The following is a 17,143-nucleotide window of genomic DNA, read 5'->3' as shown; positions in this document are numbered from 1 at the left end:
ATGGGCTGTGGGAGAAGTCTTTACATCATTTATGCAGTTAAAGTAGCAATAAAAAAACACAACAACAAATAAATACTCCATCACAACGTAAACGTGCAAAATCCAGTGCATTGTCTAGTATGTAGAACGGCTCCTCTTAGTGTTATATTATCATTGGATCATTATCACTGAGTTATTAAAAATGTAAGTGGTGCTTTGATGATGTGGTTTGGTCCAAGCGGAGCTAATTTTATCTGTTTCTATCTTTTGCTGTTGCCTAGTTGAATCTAGAAAAATGCATCACATTTTATAAGTGTGACGTATGTTTTGTATGTTAGATCCTGATCTCAAGAGAAACCAGTAACTATGGCTGTCAAATAAGTATTTCCCTCTGAGAGGTAGTGGAATTGTACAAGTATATAAGTATATATATATATATGTTTTTAAACCAGGTACACATAATTGTGCACTCCCTGGAGTTATGATTGCACAAAGTTTTATAGCTGAACATTACAGAGTGTCCAACAAGAGCATTTGAATCTCACATTCAACCTAAAATAAAAGATGGCAGGCACATATTGCCGGGCGCCTCCTAGACGATCGTTAATATGAATTGTTTATTGATGTCTTAATCATTACAAATTGTACCTGATTGAATCACTGACTGCTATTGTTGCTAGTTGCCCTCGAGGTCCCCGATCGTCTCGTATTTCATCATGTCTTGATTATGGCCGCGGCGGGTCTGCGCGAGCTGACGGATGTAATTCCCATCCGTCTTGCTGCAGGCTTTAGGGGAGCCATATTGTAATCTCGCTCAGTGAATTGATGGCACGTGGGCTGTTCCTTACGTAAGGCGGAGGTGGCTCCAAGCAGTGGAGGAACCCAGGACCTTGTACTTACTGAACACACTTAGAGATTACATCATGGATTGAAGGGGTTTAGCTGGATGGCTGCTGGGAAGTGTGTGTGTGTGTGTGTGTGCAAGTGTGTGTGTGGTCTTGTAAATGTTTTATTATGTCGCGTATATATTTGTTTGCATATAGCTTCCTGCACTCTGCATATGTGGAATACAGGCTGTGTGTGTATATACCGCACAGTATGCTGTCTATGTGTGAGTTGACCTCACCTGCCCCTGAGTAACTGAGGCTCAGGAGGGGATTTAATTGTTTTAATATCATCCCTTCAACGGCCGCATAATCATTTGGAGTTATAATCCACAAATAAACCCCCACACACATCTTTATCATTGCTAAACCAATTTATTCCCAACACTTCAGTGGATTTGTAATAAGATGTATCGCAAAGGTTTGTTCTGCAGTCGCTGGGCAGATGTGAAAATAAAAATTCAGTTAAATAACATCCAGGCTAATTCAAAAGGACTCTTTCACTGGCGACTGTGAGGGGATATCTGAAAAAGAAAAAAAGTTTGTAGGACGGACACTTGTCTATCCATATCCTGAACATAGCACCTGCTTTCCCGTGAGGAAACCTTCACGGGTTGTTTCTGTTGTTGTTACTACATCAGTTTACAGTGAAAGGTAAAAAAAAAGAAAAAAGAAAAAGTGAGCTTGCCCCTCTGTCTCCTTTTATTCTTCCTACCTCAACATAAATCCCTGCAGTCAGCAGTGGCCTGTGGAATTGAGGAAGTGCCAGATCGCAGCATCATTGTGGGAGGATTACAGCAACGAGGTGAGGGGTCATTGGCCAGGAAACATGTGGCCCAGAAACAGACAAATGAAATTTGGTTCAGAGTCAGACTCGTCTCTTGCTGTGTCAGTCGTACAGACCGAGACGGAGACCGACAGACAGACACAGACAGATTTTTTCTTTCAATCTTTCCACCTGCTGTTCTTGGTTTTTAAACCACTGATATTCCAAATATTTGTATGTTGACTCAGCCGCTGCACAAATGTGAGACAAGTAAAATCAAGTGGACCTGCTGTCTTTTCCCCTGTATTCCTGTTGTACTGTAGGAGGCTTAACAAAAATCTCTAAACCAACAATTCTGTTACAAAAATCTATTTTCCCCCAATTTCATTCTCACTGGGCTTGTACATAACAAGGACATTTTCATATTGAAACTTGAGAACACATTGGATTTTTTATTTTTTTATATGACGCCTCAGCTGCTTTGTCAAAATGAATGAAATATTTCGCAGAAAACGTCAAGAGCAGGAAAGGTGTGTGAGAAAATCGTCGTAGGGCGATTAGCTTACTGCCAGGTGCTCAGAGTCTCGTCCTTCTCCTCCTCTTCTTCGTCCTCTTCTTCGTCTTCTGCCTGTCAGATGGAGATTCATGTAAATTCCCGTTGGCAGCAGAAAGCATTCTTGAAGAACAGCACGGCAACAATCGCCTGCTCGGCTCTTCCAATTCAGATTTCAAAGGACCAACATCATTGGAAGTCAATGTACAAACCACACACAACAAGAAAAGTTTGAAATATTCCAGACAGGTTTTGAGTTTTACCTTTTGCTGTTTGCAAATCAGACCGCCAACAGAAATGGTGTGTCAGCCGCTGCTGCTGATCTGATAGCAAATGTAAACTACCTGTATGTCTTGTCATGTAATGCAATTTTTCTGTACAACATTGCAAACCAAAGTCAAATAGTCAAGATGGATTTATATTTTAGATATTCTTTTTATTATATGCGCGTAACATGTAAGAGGATCAAAAGACATGCAACAAACTTTATGATTAATTCATTCGTTAAATACCATTTGGAAATGTAGTAATATTGTCATTAATTTTCAATGTTCCGTAGTGGGCCATGGAACAAAAGATGTTCCAATAGGGCTAGTAGCAGTACAATATATTGCAAACTATCTTTTATCCAAATGACCGTAGTTCCGGTGGAAACGTTGCACATTGCTCCTTAACACAACACGATACAGTAAGAAGCAAAGCGCTGAGATGCGCAAACAAATATTTAATGTACTGTAGAGACTGCTGCAGTTGTGCTGACGTCTGTCTGTGTGTCCTGCACTGTCACTGGAAAAAAGCTGACCACAGCGATGACCAGCGAGGTAGAACCATCAATACCACACTGCCACCTGAGTGTGTGTGTGTGTGTGTGTGTGTGTGTGTGTGTGTGTGTGTGTGTGTGTGTGTGTGTGTGTGGCAGGTATTGACAAGACATCAGCAGGATGCTTGTGTGTTATTCTCCGCTGCTTATTTTGGTTGGGAGTCTGGCCATTGTTTATTCAGGACCTAATGGGAGCAGAGAGTGATAATCTCCTTGGGGACACCACTTATCACATAAACATGATATCCATAGTCTGAGTTAGTGCGTGAGCCTTTGTGTGTGTGTATGGCTGTGTGTGTGTGGATGAGATGAGTAGGGATTTGCAGTGCAAATCTGTTGTCTGTTTCCAAACAGTCAAGAGATCTTTCATAAATGTCCGACGAGCCAATGTGTCAAGCCACGATCCCTTAATGGCTAAATGCAGATATGGCAGCGTCCGAGGACAATTAAAGAACGTTTACCTTCAGCTGCTCCATCACATGATTTATCCCTGTGCATGTCTACCGTAGGGACTGTGAGATTAAAACACTTACACGCATGTGGTCTGAGCTGCTGCGCATGTTAAATGGCTCTTACAGATGTATGGGATCTGGATTAACAAGTTTTTTCTGTCACCCAGAACACTTGTTCTTTTACATTGTATTGTTCGATGCTACAACCTCTCGTGCCAAGATGTATCAAAATGCCAAATGCCGCACTAATTCAGCATCGGCGAGCCAGCAGCAGGGGGACACATTATATACACCCAGTTCACAAAATCAGTGTTTGTGAGCAGGCGAGGTGATTCTGAAAACTTCCTTTGCTGTTTAGAGCAAAGGAAGTGTTTTGATTTTTCTAGTTAAGAGCAAAACAAAAGCTTAATATATATTCTATAAACTCAGCAAGATGTATATATATATATATTTATGGATTTATCCTATAGATACAATTGATGTAAGGAAAACTTATTACCTCACCGTTTGGCGTATATTATCTCCATTACACGCAAGTAGAATCTATTCATCAGCGAATTGCAATTGTGTTTTCATGAAGCATATCGAGTCTGTTGGCGCCACATGCATGTGCTTGTCTGACGCCGGTGCATTTATACCGTTTGCCAGTTTCTGATGTTAGCGCTGTGGAGAGTTTCCATCATTTGTCCTCCCGTCCAAACACACTCCGGCAAGTTAAACGGCTTCAAAAGCGCAACACAAACGATGCCGCGATGCAGCCCCCCGGCTTCTGTTCCAGGAGAGAAAATGTTATTTATGACTTCCACCCTTGCCCAGAACGCTTCCACCGTTATTGTGACTCTCGCTGTTTTCGCTCACCGCCCGGGAGCCATGCCCAAGTTATGTTCAGCAACGCTGGGCCTGTTGCCCGAGCAAGAACCCTCCCGGGCCTCTTTATCACCGCGCATTATCAGTCCTCAGCCCGACAATCACACCCTGAGGCTCTGCTTTCACTGAGCAGAAGTTTTGACAACTCATTTGAATCATTTCAATCACTTCTGCCAAATGCTGCTGGTCGCCTCAAGAGATGTGGCCCTCACAAAAAACAAAGAAACCCACATCTCTCAACAGTCAAGCTCAGTGAGCGTGTGCATGAGGTCGTGATTAAATGTCACGCTGGGCTTGAAAATAGCTAATAGCGTTTGATCAATTTGTTAAGTCTACGTATGGGTCTCCATCTTTGCATTTTGATGTGTGCGCGCATGCCAGGAAATAGGAATGTGCCACGCCCACTCGCAAAGCGTTAACGCATACTTCAGAGGGAGATGTGTTTGTTTGCACCTCGGATTATTTTTATTGTCTTGTCCAGCTGATGTATGCGTGTGTGAAAGAGAACCCCTCAAAAAGCCGAGGGGCTCTGGGGCAGCCAGCCGCTTGATAATGTGCTGCGAGGTGACAAATAGCTCCTGTCATTTCCCATTCTTCCTTATCTCCTAAGTGTCGGCGACGAGCTCCGTAATTGAAGAGGGACGTTTAGTAAACTGACGGCGGGCGGCGCGGGGTACAAGGGAGCAGCGGAGAGGCGGGAAACAAAGCAGAGCTGCAGCCAAATGGACTGTTTGTTTAAACCCACATGGGGCAAGTCAACGGGTTCAGTGCATCAGAAACTGTGGCGTGGTTGCTGCCAAGTACAATATATCAGGTACGGCAGGTAGATTAAAAACTCAGCTGCTCTGGGAGAATATTAAATACACTCGTGGTATGAATTGTCACAGGTTTGTGGGGAAGTGGAGGTTTTGAAGACTCTTTCATAGGAAAGACCGGATTCTACTTGATCCATGTCTGGCACAGTGGATCAGATCGTTATTGTGTTTGTTTATTATTCACAGTTGCCTTTATTTGATAGTACAGTTCAGACCTTTCTCTCCGCTCCTCTTTTCATTTAATCCTCTCTGTGACTTCTCCTGCCGTTTTCCCAGCTCCTCATCCTTCAGTCTCCTTTCTCCCCCAATCCATCATCAGCTCCCACATCAGATCCTTCGTCTTACAACGCCTCACTTTTGAGTACCCATCTCTCCTTTCATCCATTTATCCTCCCTGACCTTTCCCTCTTCCTCCTACTCACACCTACACCCCCCCCCCCCCCCCCCCCCCCCCCCCCCGTTTAATCAATCAGGCTCATTCCTCCTCTTTCTCGCACCGTCCCTCCGTGTGCCCCCTCCCCTCCGTCACTTTCGGGTTGTCTGCCCGACCAGATTACGCCTGCGTCATAAGGAAAAGAGAGAAAGAGAGAGAGATTGCCGGTTGGATTAAAGGGGGGTGCGGGAATACAATTCTATGATCTCATTGTTTAGACGAGTTCCATAAAGTTGTGTGTGTGTGTGTGTGTGTGTGTGTGTGTGTGTGTGTGTGTGTGTGTGTGTGTGTGTGTGTGTGTGTGTGTGTGTGTGTGTGTGTGTGTGTGTGTGTGTGTGTGTGTGTGTGTGTGTGTGTGTGTGTGTGTGCGCGCGCGCGCGCGCGCGAAGGGTGGCGTCTGCTTTATCCCATGTAATGACAGGGATGGCCTCCAGGAGCGCCTGGAGGAATGAAAGTAGTAACAAAGATACAGAAGCACTGTGTGCATCCTCTATAAAGACCATTATGTTACTCAATACATGTCCTGCTTCATCAAACACTTGCAAAGCCATTTAGCTTCTTTTGAAACCTGCATTTTTGTATACACAGCATGTGTCTTTCTTCCTCTTTTTAAAAATAAATTGCACGCGATACTACTGATAATCGTGTGACAATATCTACCAAAAGTACTTTATTGAATTGAAATTTCTATATAGTTTGCATTTGAGTATAATGAACCTAGACCTGATCCTTTTTCTTAACCGTGTTTTAGTTTCCAAAATGAACCATGAATGCGATGCAGGATGTTGATCTCAGTCTGCAGAGAGCTGTGTTTGGTACATCGTCCACTCTGACCTCCTCCCCGTGACAGTATAAAGATGTCACACTTGAAATCAAAACAAGCAGTTGCAAATCACACGTCTTCTGTAGCTCCGTGTAGATTTGGTCAGTGGTCTGCAGGGTGCAGAGCAGGCGGTGCGATGTAAGTGGCTGTTGAAAAAGGGGTGACAGTGATTTACTGTGCGTTTAAACACCAACACGGAGAGAGTCAAGGGAGCGTCAAAGTCACCATGTGTAGATACTGCTCGTTGAAACCAAGATTTATCATTTCAATATCAGCTGATCAGATGGAATTCCTGTTGAATATTCTTCTTCAACAAAACATTTCAGCTGTGTCTCTTCTTAAAAATCCCCTTACAAGATAAGGAAGGTTATTTTGTTGGACATGCTACATCCTGCTCTTTTAAGGGAGACAGGAGACATGTATAGATTCCGGCACACACACACACACACACACACACGCACACACACACACACACACACACACGGGTTAATCATTAACTCCATATGTGTGTGTGTGTGTGTCATCTACCGTAGAGCACAGGGGGAATGAGTGCTGAATGCTAATGTGCTCTGTAATAATGCAGCGCACACGCATTGCCTTTGTCACACAAACACGCACACACTCACGCACACTCGAATGGTGACCTTGGGCGATATTGTCAGTCATTAGTGGACAGAGGCGGCCAGGCTGCCTCCTCTCCCCTTATCTCTGCGGGACACAGACCGGCAGTGGGATGCCAGTGGCGTTGTCCTATCTGTCCCCCACTGTAATAAGCATCGCTGCTTTAGATGAGCATAAGAGCGGAGAGATCAGAACAGCGGCCTTGCGAGATAAAACAAGAGGCTGGGGCCGACCTGTCCATCAGGTGCTTAACACGTTCATGGGCCGCGAAGGTTATTAGCACGTAGGACAAAACAGACACTTTTAAGTTCTCCTCAATTCAGAGGCAAACAACCATTCATAGTCAATTTAGAGTCTCCAAATTAAACCTTCCTCAATCTAGCCGCCTAATGAAAACATAATCAGAATATTGTATTCCTTGTCTGCCAATACATCCTCCCAAATCCTTCAAGTTGGACCTTTAAATGCCCAAATTGCTGGTTACAACATGCTGAATCCGCCCTGTTCATGGCTACATGTGTGTTCGTGAGGCTTGATCGTCAGTATTCCGAGAGTAGCCATATGAAGCCGCATGTCTGCTCCTTTTTGTTGGCAAATTTCCGTCAAATAAAAAGTCACCTCAGAGTGAAAATAAACACCACAGCGCTGCCTCATCCGCCCGCTGTTGGAAATCAACTGACAAAAAAACAATTTAGCAGAGAATAATAAGTGCGGCTGCCAACCACCTCAGCCTCACCTGAAGAGCGTCACACTGTGACAGAAAGATGTTTGACCCAAAGGTAGACTCTAAATAAGACTCGGAAAGTAGACAACAGTTGGACCTCAGTATTTCGTTCGACGTGTCACTGTGCCACGGCCGCCGTTCCATCCGAATGCGACAATCTGACCAATCATCTGTCGTCTGTCTGCTGGTCCGCACTGCCAAATGCTCATATCGCCTCTGTGAATGTGATTAGCTGCTGTCAGAGTTCTTCATCTGTCGACAGGAAACTGACGATGACGATTCTCTGCAGTCTGTGCTGCAACACACATTCTTCATCTGCGGGCTTTTGGTTTGATATTGAGTCATTATAAGTTGAGTTGCAAGTTGTTTTTCGACTGTCAAGTCCAGGATTATCAGATTTATGACTCGTCTTCTCGCAGTCCACTGGAGACAATTGATGTTTTCAAGTGTCTGATTGTGTGAATTCTCAAGAAATGAACAAGCAGGAGTTTCCTTTGCCTGCGTGTTGTTGTATTATTAAGAGCTTATGTTTCACATTGCAGTTTTGAGTCTCTCTGAGAAGTTGAGTGGGAGAGTTACTGGAGGTGGAATCAGTGAAGTGCGCTAGTAAATCACAAGCCTAGACGTAAAAGGTCCTGCGTGTCCTTCACACATACACACACACACACACACACACACCCCACTCAAAAAGTTGAGAATGCAGGCGTGTTTAATAAACCATCTTTTTCCGGTTTCCGTGCATATCTATTATGCACTTCTGCCTCAGAGTTATGGTGAACTGAATTGCTCTCGTTCCTCCTTCTGAAGAGGGATGACACATTATGAAATCCGAATCAGTTTTACTGACTTCCGAAAAGGTCAGATTTGAGAAATAAAGTGGGCTTGCCTGCAGTCTGAACTTAAAACTCCAAAGAAGATATCATAAATCAAGGTATACATCTAAGATGTTAGTGGAAAGCGTCATGGGCAATCGCCACATGGCCCGTCTTACATCCCCTTATAAAATGAGTAACAGTAATAAAACGGGAATTTGTGGACCTTGGCAAAAATCCTCCCCCCCCCCTCCCCCACTTCTTAGCCCTCGTGCCTCTTGGCGACACTCCATCCTCATAGTCCCCTGCTGCCCTTTACGATCATGTCATTGTTAAATTAGGCAACTACTTCCTCAATCACTTTGGCCAATCTCTCAAGCCTAAAAGTGCCACTCCGCTCTCACCACCTCACGCGCCACCAACACTCACATCTTATCAACAATTCTCTATTGTGTTTAAAACAGATTATTTTTCCCTAAGGCTGACTTTCTGCTCTTTTTTTTTTATTACAATTGAACGAATAGAATCTGCATTTTCAAACGATCTAATCATAAGCGTGTCGTAATTATGTACTGTAACTGTGTGATAGAAGAAGACAAGACAACAAACAGCTGACGACACATTGGCAGGCCCCATTTTAATTTGTTTGCTCCCAGCAAAAAAAAAGGAGAAAGAATCTCTTCTGTCAAATGTGTCATATCAAATATATTGGTGGTGGGAAACTACATTGGAAGTCCAGCACTTTACTTCCAGCTATTTCAGTTTGTTTCTGCCGCTGCACTAATCTCGGAGCATCACGTTTGACGATCGCCAGTCCGACAAGATGCACTTGATTCATTCACCATGGACGTCGCATCACCTCCAGGCTGCCATCAGGATGGACTCCTGAAAACGAGCATCCAAACGCTCCCCAGTGATGCGCAACACTAGATATCCTAAAAATAGCTTTTCTAATAAATTGTGACAGGAAATTGAACGTACCGACAGATAAAAGGACTCCATTCATCTGTCTCTTCCTCGACCCATGATGGCTTTGTGATCAGACCGGTATGAAATTACTCTGGGGCAACAAGGGCTTTTATATTCTGCCACCCAACAAAAGTACGTTTGATGTGTGCGGGTGCATGTGATGAGGGTCATCAAAGAGTCTTTGCATCCGAGCTGAGAAATTGCTCTTTTGGCCATTGCTGCTTTGCACTCGGAGCAAAAGAGGGGACATGCATGATGAAATGTGAGCATGATGTAAAAAAAAAACCTAAATTGGGCTCTGTCGCTGTGAGCATGTGGATGAGGAGACTGAGTGGTGGCTTGGGACCCACCACCCACGCGCAGTGACTGATCACCTCCATCTTGAGAGAGAGGCGAGTAAGGGGTCGAAACACTTGATGACCGATGGCCTCGGCTTAGGATGTCAGTGGTGTAGCAGCCTGACACCTGACGCTGTCAAAACACTCAACCTACACACCAGCCTACATTTGACTGTTTAAAAGGATCTTTTGTTGTTCCAGAGCAATGTCCTTAAAAAAAACGATTTAATATAAAACACAGACGAGTGAGAACTAAGCGCCACACTTGTATTGTGATGAAGTATGCAGTCCCGCGTGGCTCCCTGGGGAGCTCTTTCTCTCATTCCACATGCCAATTGATATTATTATGTCTCCCCTCAGCTGTGAATCACACACCAGAATCCAAATCTAGTGGTTATTGTTATTTATTGTTAAAATTTAAATTTTCTTGATTGGGACTCCCATTAGCTTGTGCTTGCATAGTAACTATTAGCACTTAAAATAATAAGAGGAAGACAAAATGTTCTCCTTTCCTTGGACAAGAATACAGACAGTTAAGTTGAGTTGGATTAATGGGACACTAGACGTTCTTTCCGCTGTTCTGCATTTTCGTTAAAGTTCATCATTGCCACTGAGATTCATCTGTGGTTTGTCCTTGGCCCTTTGTGGCACAGAGCCAGCGGGGGGACCATCTTGTGAAGGCTGAACCATCTGTGTGCACGCGCACACACACACACACACACACACACACACACACACACACACGACTCTAACTTGTTGAGTTCGATGAAAGGCTCTGAGCTGGGATGGATGTTCTTTTCCCCCATGCAGAAGTAGAAAATGTGACCGTCTTTTCAGGACTTGTCATTCTCCTATTATACGAGAGGAGACGCGGACGTGTTTTTTCGGCGGAGAAAAGTGATTCAAGTCAATGCAAATGTTCCTTCTGGGTGAGTGAAAAGGGAAGCCATCTGTGGTCCAGCGGACTAACGCGTGCTTGCGTCATGGTGATGCTGCCGTGTGTAAGTGCGCAGAATGCACAAGCTCACTTAGAAAAACCAACCAAGGGGAGAAGACAGAAAAAACCCGAGAGACGGGGTCTTGCTCCCATCAGCGTCCCATTCTGCAGAGTCAGCTCTCCTCTGCCCATCACACCCCGCCCCTTCTCTGTCTCCCTCAGTTGCTTTCTCTTTACAGCCAAAGCACTTTTCCTCTCCTTTACCCCCCCCCCCCGCCCTCCATCTTTCATTTTGATTTCCTCCTCTTGTAACTATCCTTTCTCTCCATCCTCCCTCCTTCCCCTTCTTTTCTGCCCTGCAAAGAGACTTGCAGCCTCGGTGAACAGAGGGCAAAGCCGGAGCCAGAAAGCATCCGTCATCCGTTCGCTCTGTCCCTCCCCCCCTCACTCTCTTCCTCCCTCCTACTCTCTCGTCCCCTGCTCACCGCGGTTAGGATCACTGCACTTCTCCGTGCGCTGGGATGGAGAGCACACGCACAGAGGTCTGTTTGCAGCCCTAACTAAGCCAGGTGGAGAGCAGCAGAAAGGGGCTGACTGGTCCCAGAGACTGCAGGGAGGTGGGGGGTGACCCTCACCCTCACCGGCATCGCTTACGAAACGCAACACTGTGGAAAGACAGGGGAACTGGACTGTCTGCAAACTGGACGGGGCGTTCAACAATTATTTATTTTTGCTGCCCTTTCGATTTAATTTTTAAAAAAGAAGAGGAGGAAGAAAAGCGCCTGGCTTTTGCCGCCTCCCGATATGGATCCGGGTTGAAACTGGATGTGTGAGCTTTCAGTGTGCGGGGATTTGGATGTGGATTAGCATGCTGCTGTGGAGGACCTGAGCTTTGGGACGTAGCGCTCCGAGCAGGACCACATGGACATGTTCGGCTTCTCAAAGATGCCGAAGCTGTCTGGGTGAGTGTGTGTGTGCGCGTGTATGTTGGCATTTACACCTTAACGTGGATTTTAACAGTCAAATAATATTTTCAACAAGGAAATGTAGTATATGGAAGTTCTCTGAGGGCACTGAATATCATGTGTGTACACAAAATATTATAGTTTTTTTGAAACATGTTGAGATAATCCAGACAACTCCAAGTCTTTTCCCTACAGTCCATTGACCTTGTCCACAGTTGTGTGTTACACCACCAAAAAAGTTTTGTGAGTTTGGCGTCAAGGCTAGAAACATGTGACCTGTCGTACTTTAATATTAGAGGCATTAACCGACAGCTGTGCGTAACAGGTTGTTATTGATCTGTTCTATTTGCGTCAGCGAGCCTGTTGTGTTTTCCTCATGATATCTGTGGTGTTGGAGTTACTAAGAAATCGCCGTGGTGTGATCAATACAGAGATATGGATGCGGACATCAACAACAACAGAGGCTCAGTGAGTGTGGGAAAATGAATGGAGGAACGGAATCAGAGGGTCCAAGGAGCAGCCGGATAGTGAGGGGGCATTAAGAGAGAGATAAGGAAACGAGAGGACGGACAATGGTTACTGAAAAGGAGGGGAACACAAAGTGAGCTATCGGAGGGCACAGACGCAAATGAAGAGTTGTAACAAGACTACTAAGTACTTAAAAAGACAGAAAATCTGTTTCAGAATACCAAACCCAAGGAGTCTCCATGAATCACATACGCATGCAATTGCACAGCAGTTCATGGGCAGAAGATTCAGATTCATTTTACCGCCAGCTCTTGGCGTTGATAAATAAAAAGGTGGTCTCCCCTCGAGGTACATATGTCATTGCTCTTTGCAAAGACGTTACACCCTGTTTCATTTGTATTCAACTATCCGGTGTGGCAGTTTTACATGGCAAGCAGTTTGAAGTGAACCAGGCTCAGGCCTGAAATCTAAAGAAACACTAAGAAGTCTGAAGACAGAAAGGACTATTAAGTCAGAGCTGCTGTTATAATGAAGAGCTCTGCGCCCAACAATCCCTACTCACTTCTATATGCCACTCACATGTGCGCGCACACACACACACACACACACACACACACACACACACACACACCACGATACACATGAACATAAACATGTTTGCATGACCCCTTGACATGTGTGGTCACATCACTAAGCCCGCTAAACATGGCTCATGACAAATCTTTTAAACCTGGGCTCATAGATACATATGCAGAGGTTAGCATCTGGAGTGCACCTTCAACTCAAGGAAGGAAGGGAGGAAAGGTGGACGGACGGAAGAAAGGAAAGATGGAAGGAAAGAGGAACATCTGTAGCCAAATGTAGCAGTTAAATAAAGGTGAATATTACCTTGTTTTGAACATCTGACATGTTTTCTGAGGCATGTTAACACTTGAAAACACTGTAAAAAATTGATACAACATTTCGAATGGTGAGTTTTAAAGGTGATGATGGGCAGATTCTTGTAGAACAGAGAAACATAGTCTGTGTGTTGAGGTTGACGCAGCGGTGGATGGACAAGCGGAGGCCTTCGACACCGGTGACTGCTGCTTGTTTCCCATGTGAAACCAATGATCGGTGTTGTTTCTTTTATCCGTGGCCGCTCCACAATCCTTAACCGCGCGTTTATTCTCGTAGCCATGACAACAAAGGCCCCTCCGACCTAAAGCAAGTACTTATTTTAACCAAAACCACAATCTTTTTTTCCCAAAACCTCAGCTTGTAGTTTCTGTGCACAAAAACCTAACCACAAGAGTGTTCTGCAACCTTCGCCATGTGTTTATTATTGTTACCATGACAACGGCAGTCCAGTTGGCCTGAGGGTAGCGGCGAACAACTAACATGGCCCTGCGGGTTGGAGGACTTGTCAGAGTTAATGTACACAAAGGAGAGTGCAATCAACCCTTTTCATCTTTTATAATTATCATCAAGATAGTGATGAAGAGTTTGAGTTTGTGGTTTTTCCATCCAACATGTCTGTCCCTCCAGCAGCCCGGTGTGTCTCGGCATGTGTTTGCAGGTGCAATTTTCATCTTTCTACCTAATTAACTTAATAAATAAGAAAACCTAGGCAAAGCACGTTGCTCCTGAGTGCGTTCAATGCACGCAAAGGACAGAGCTCCTGTAAATCACACGGACAGAGATTAACCGGTAAAGTGTTTTGTTAATGAGTTTTTCCCCTGACTGAGTAGGACAACACATAAGGTGGAAACATTCTTACGTTGCATTTTAACGCAGATGAATGTGTCAAGCAGAGCGGGTATCTAAAAGTTTACACATTTCTTATCTTCTTTTGTCACATTTCTGCCTTTATTTGACTTCCCTCCCATTTAGCGTGCAAACCCAATTTGCTTCATTAACTTTAATGAGACGTTGTGGATCATTCATCACCTTTTGATGTTCACGATGAATCCTTCATGGCTCTAAAGGAGCCTGCAGCAGGTGAGAGGGGTCTGCGATCTTTCTGTAAGTGGCTTTATAACTCAGTCTCTCTCATCCACGTCGATCCACGCATCCTAAAGACAAAGACAAGACTTCTATATAAATATTTGCTTTAGCACGTCACCGTTTGGCAGTGAAACTCGCCAGCAGGGCTTGTTTGTGTACTGCATATCAGATTACAGTAATTTGTGCCAAATTGCCTTCTGCTTTTTGCCAATGCATGCTGCTACTTCGGAGGGCAAAGTTCCATTGTGCTGACGACCATCTGACAAGTCGTGACCTCTGTGATTTTCCGTTTTGAATAAGTTAGTGGGCATCATTACTAATACATGACCTGTAACTGTTTCATAAACACTTTGGACAGTTTGGACAGTGAAATGAAAAATATATATATGTATATATATTTTAAATGTAGAATATCTGCCTCAGCTTTTCTCATTACGTACTGAAAATTGTTGAGCGTAGTTTAACTATCAAGTTATTCTAAATGTTTGCACAGTGCTAGGTCAGCTGTTTCACCCTTCGTTCACACTTTACACAAAGCGACGTTGTCAGTCTTATGTCCATATCAAAACATGCCCTTTAACAGAATATTAGATGTCTCTTGTGTTCGCAATATTCATCAGCGCCTTGTATTGGTAAATTCACAGTTACTGCGTTGAGGTGGACGTGTCGCTGCACAGAGCACACACCGTACTGTAGTCAGAGACTAGAGAGGAGGCAACAAGATAACATCCGAGTACAGGGCACCCACCCCTCACTCCGTGTCTCTCCTCCTCACTCTCTGCCCGTAACCCTTTAAAGTTGCGCGATTTTCTTGATTTGCGTCTGGATAATCCTCCTAAGGGATTTGGTCGGTGATCACTGCAGGCGGGGCGGGCAGGGCGAGCACACTGTCGTCTGTTTCATTCAGACTATGAAATCAAATTACACATCTCTTTCTCCCTCCCTTACCTATCTGTCTATATTAGAGGGCAAGCGCATCCATCCACCTGCCTGTGTATCTGATCCAGCCTATGATTCATCTTTCGTATTGACACTGATGTGGTTCTTGACTGTGTCAGGACGCAGAAATAAACTCTAGGGTGTGTTTGTTTTGTTTTTTTAATTTGATTTAGCATAGAGCCACAGTAGCAGAAATATATTCTCATTGCGTATGGGGTAAAAGATACCAGCTCTGAAACGCAATGCTTTAATCAGTCCGCCATTCTGCAGGAATTCATTTCCTGGTGAACACTGATATTCTGTTATGTTGTGATTACCCTTAATTCCAGTCATCTCTCACACCAGCTAATACAGAGCGAAGCGCCTCATGCTTCATGCGTCATGCATCATGCCCTTTTGACGAGAGACTACATTTGATCAATTATGCAAATGAAGCAAAAGCCCATTTTGTTTCTTGCTGTCGTTCACATCTGAACTTCCTTCCCTCGTCTCTGCGTCGGCGAAAGAAAAAAGCATCATCTCCCAATTAGGGCTTTGCATCTCAAACAGCGAGCTCACTGCAACCCGGAGACAATGTGCCATCCGATCAGCGATGCAGGCTTTCTTTGCCCACGGGAGTTTGCCACATGTAAATGTTAAGAGAATTTGACATACAGCACGTGTTTCTCTGCTGGCACTTTCATGTCTCATGTATTCTGCAGGAAGCCTCGGTTTGGAGGAAACTCTGCCTCCTGCATTATTGAATGATACATAGGTCCATGCACAAATGGTTAACTGCCTTGTTGTAACCATTCCATGACTGTGGAAGTTCAGTTCAAAGCGTTTGGATGTGCTAAGGCAGCCTATCATAACAAGGCATGTAATGGTGTCTGGCCTGAGGTTGAACCCCTCGAACAATCCCTGAGAACAAAGGCACCAAAACCTTCCATGGATCCCAAGATGATTCAGTGACTGATCTTCTTTCTGAGTTTTTTTTTTTTTTTTACTTTATCCTAACACTGCAGTAGACTTCATGATGAGTTGGCAGCTCGCTACGATATTACATATTTTAACTGAATATTTATCAGTATTCAGGTTGATTTTTTTTATTTTTTTTGAATTATTCGAGATAAGTTAAAGGGAAAACCTGAATAAATGAGTGGTGGAAGAACACCCGACTGGAAACTTATTTGAGATAGAGGAATGAGATTTATGTTGGCCCTTCACTCCACTGAGGCGTTTTATGCAGATTTTTCTTTTAAATTACTGTTACATTCATTTTTATTTCGGACACCTAGATCCGTATCCGGATATAAATAATGAATTACAGCACAAGGACAACGACACAGAATAAAGACGTTGCAGTTCACAAACTACTGTCACCCATTTGCATAAAAATGTTCCTGCTTACTCTTCAAAATTGACAGAATTGCAGACAGGACTGGTAATACAACGGCAGCAACAATACATTTACAGTCAGTCAGCTTTTGAAATTCCTTGATATTGCATAGAATTGGTTTTGTCTGCCTTCACATAACATTGTTCACATAAGGCAACATGAGGTCTCTGGGCAAATTGTATTGATTGATAAATAAATGAATAATAGATACAGTGTAAAAAAAGAGATTCCTCCAGAAGGCCTTAATAACTCTTGTGCAGCGTTTGTGATTACATGTGATATTTATCATCTCCAAGTTTACACCATGAGAATGTGTGCTGTACCAGTTCACGTGAACACATTGAATCCAAACCAAAACTGTGTAGGAATATTTAACTCAAAAAAAGCCTCTAAGACCCAGTTTCCTTGTTCCGCTTATACAAAAACAGTATTTTCAACGGTCTCAATACACTGTACCTTTGACCTCCACCTTCCATACCATTTACCTTTACAACTGCTGCTGTTCTCCTTTTAGACGAATGCTCATCGATGCATTCAGTGACACTTTGTATGCTAAAGCGTTGGCGTAAAAAAAACGAGGACCCATTGGTGATTTTTGGCAAATGTGTTCTAGT

General features: G+C 44.0%; 1 protein-coding gene across 4 annotated transcripts in view; it reads left to right on the top strand.

Moving 5' to 3' along the window:
* Nucleotides 1-17,143, top strand: part of LOC118301182 (FERM and PDZ domain-containing protein 4-like) — a 53,545-nt gene that overhangs the window by 7,585 nt on the left and 28,817 nt on the right. The window contains exon 1 of one of the 4 annotated variants that reach the window (XM_035626474.2): nt 11,179-11,755. The exons of the other annotated variants lie outside the window; for them this stretch is intronic. Coding sequence (XP_035482367.2) covers nt 11,715-11,755 — 41 coding nt within the window. The 5' untranslated portion in view covers nt 11,179-11,714. Of the gene's footprint in view, nt 1-11,178; nt 11,756-17,143 lie in introns of those variants that run through there. 4 annotated transcript variants of the gene reach the window in all.

Source organism: Scophthalmus maximus, chromosome 1 (genome assembly GCF_022379125.1).
Source record: "Scophthalmus maximus strain ysfricsl-2021 chromosome 1, ASM2237912v1, whole genome shotgun sequence".
NCBI classification, from domain to species: domain Eukaryota; kingdom Metazoa; phylum Chordata; class Actinopteri; order Pleuronectiformes; family Scophthalmidae; genus Scophthalmus; species Scophthalmus maximus.
The sequence above is the reverse complement of the archived record's forward strand: the minus strand, read 5'-3'. Positions and strand labels throughout refer to the sequence as shown.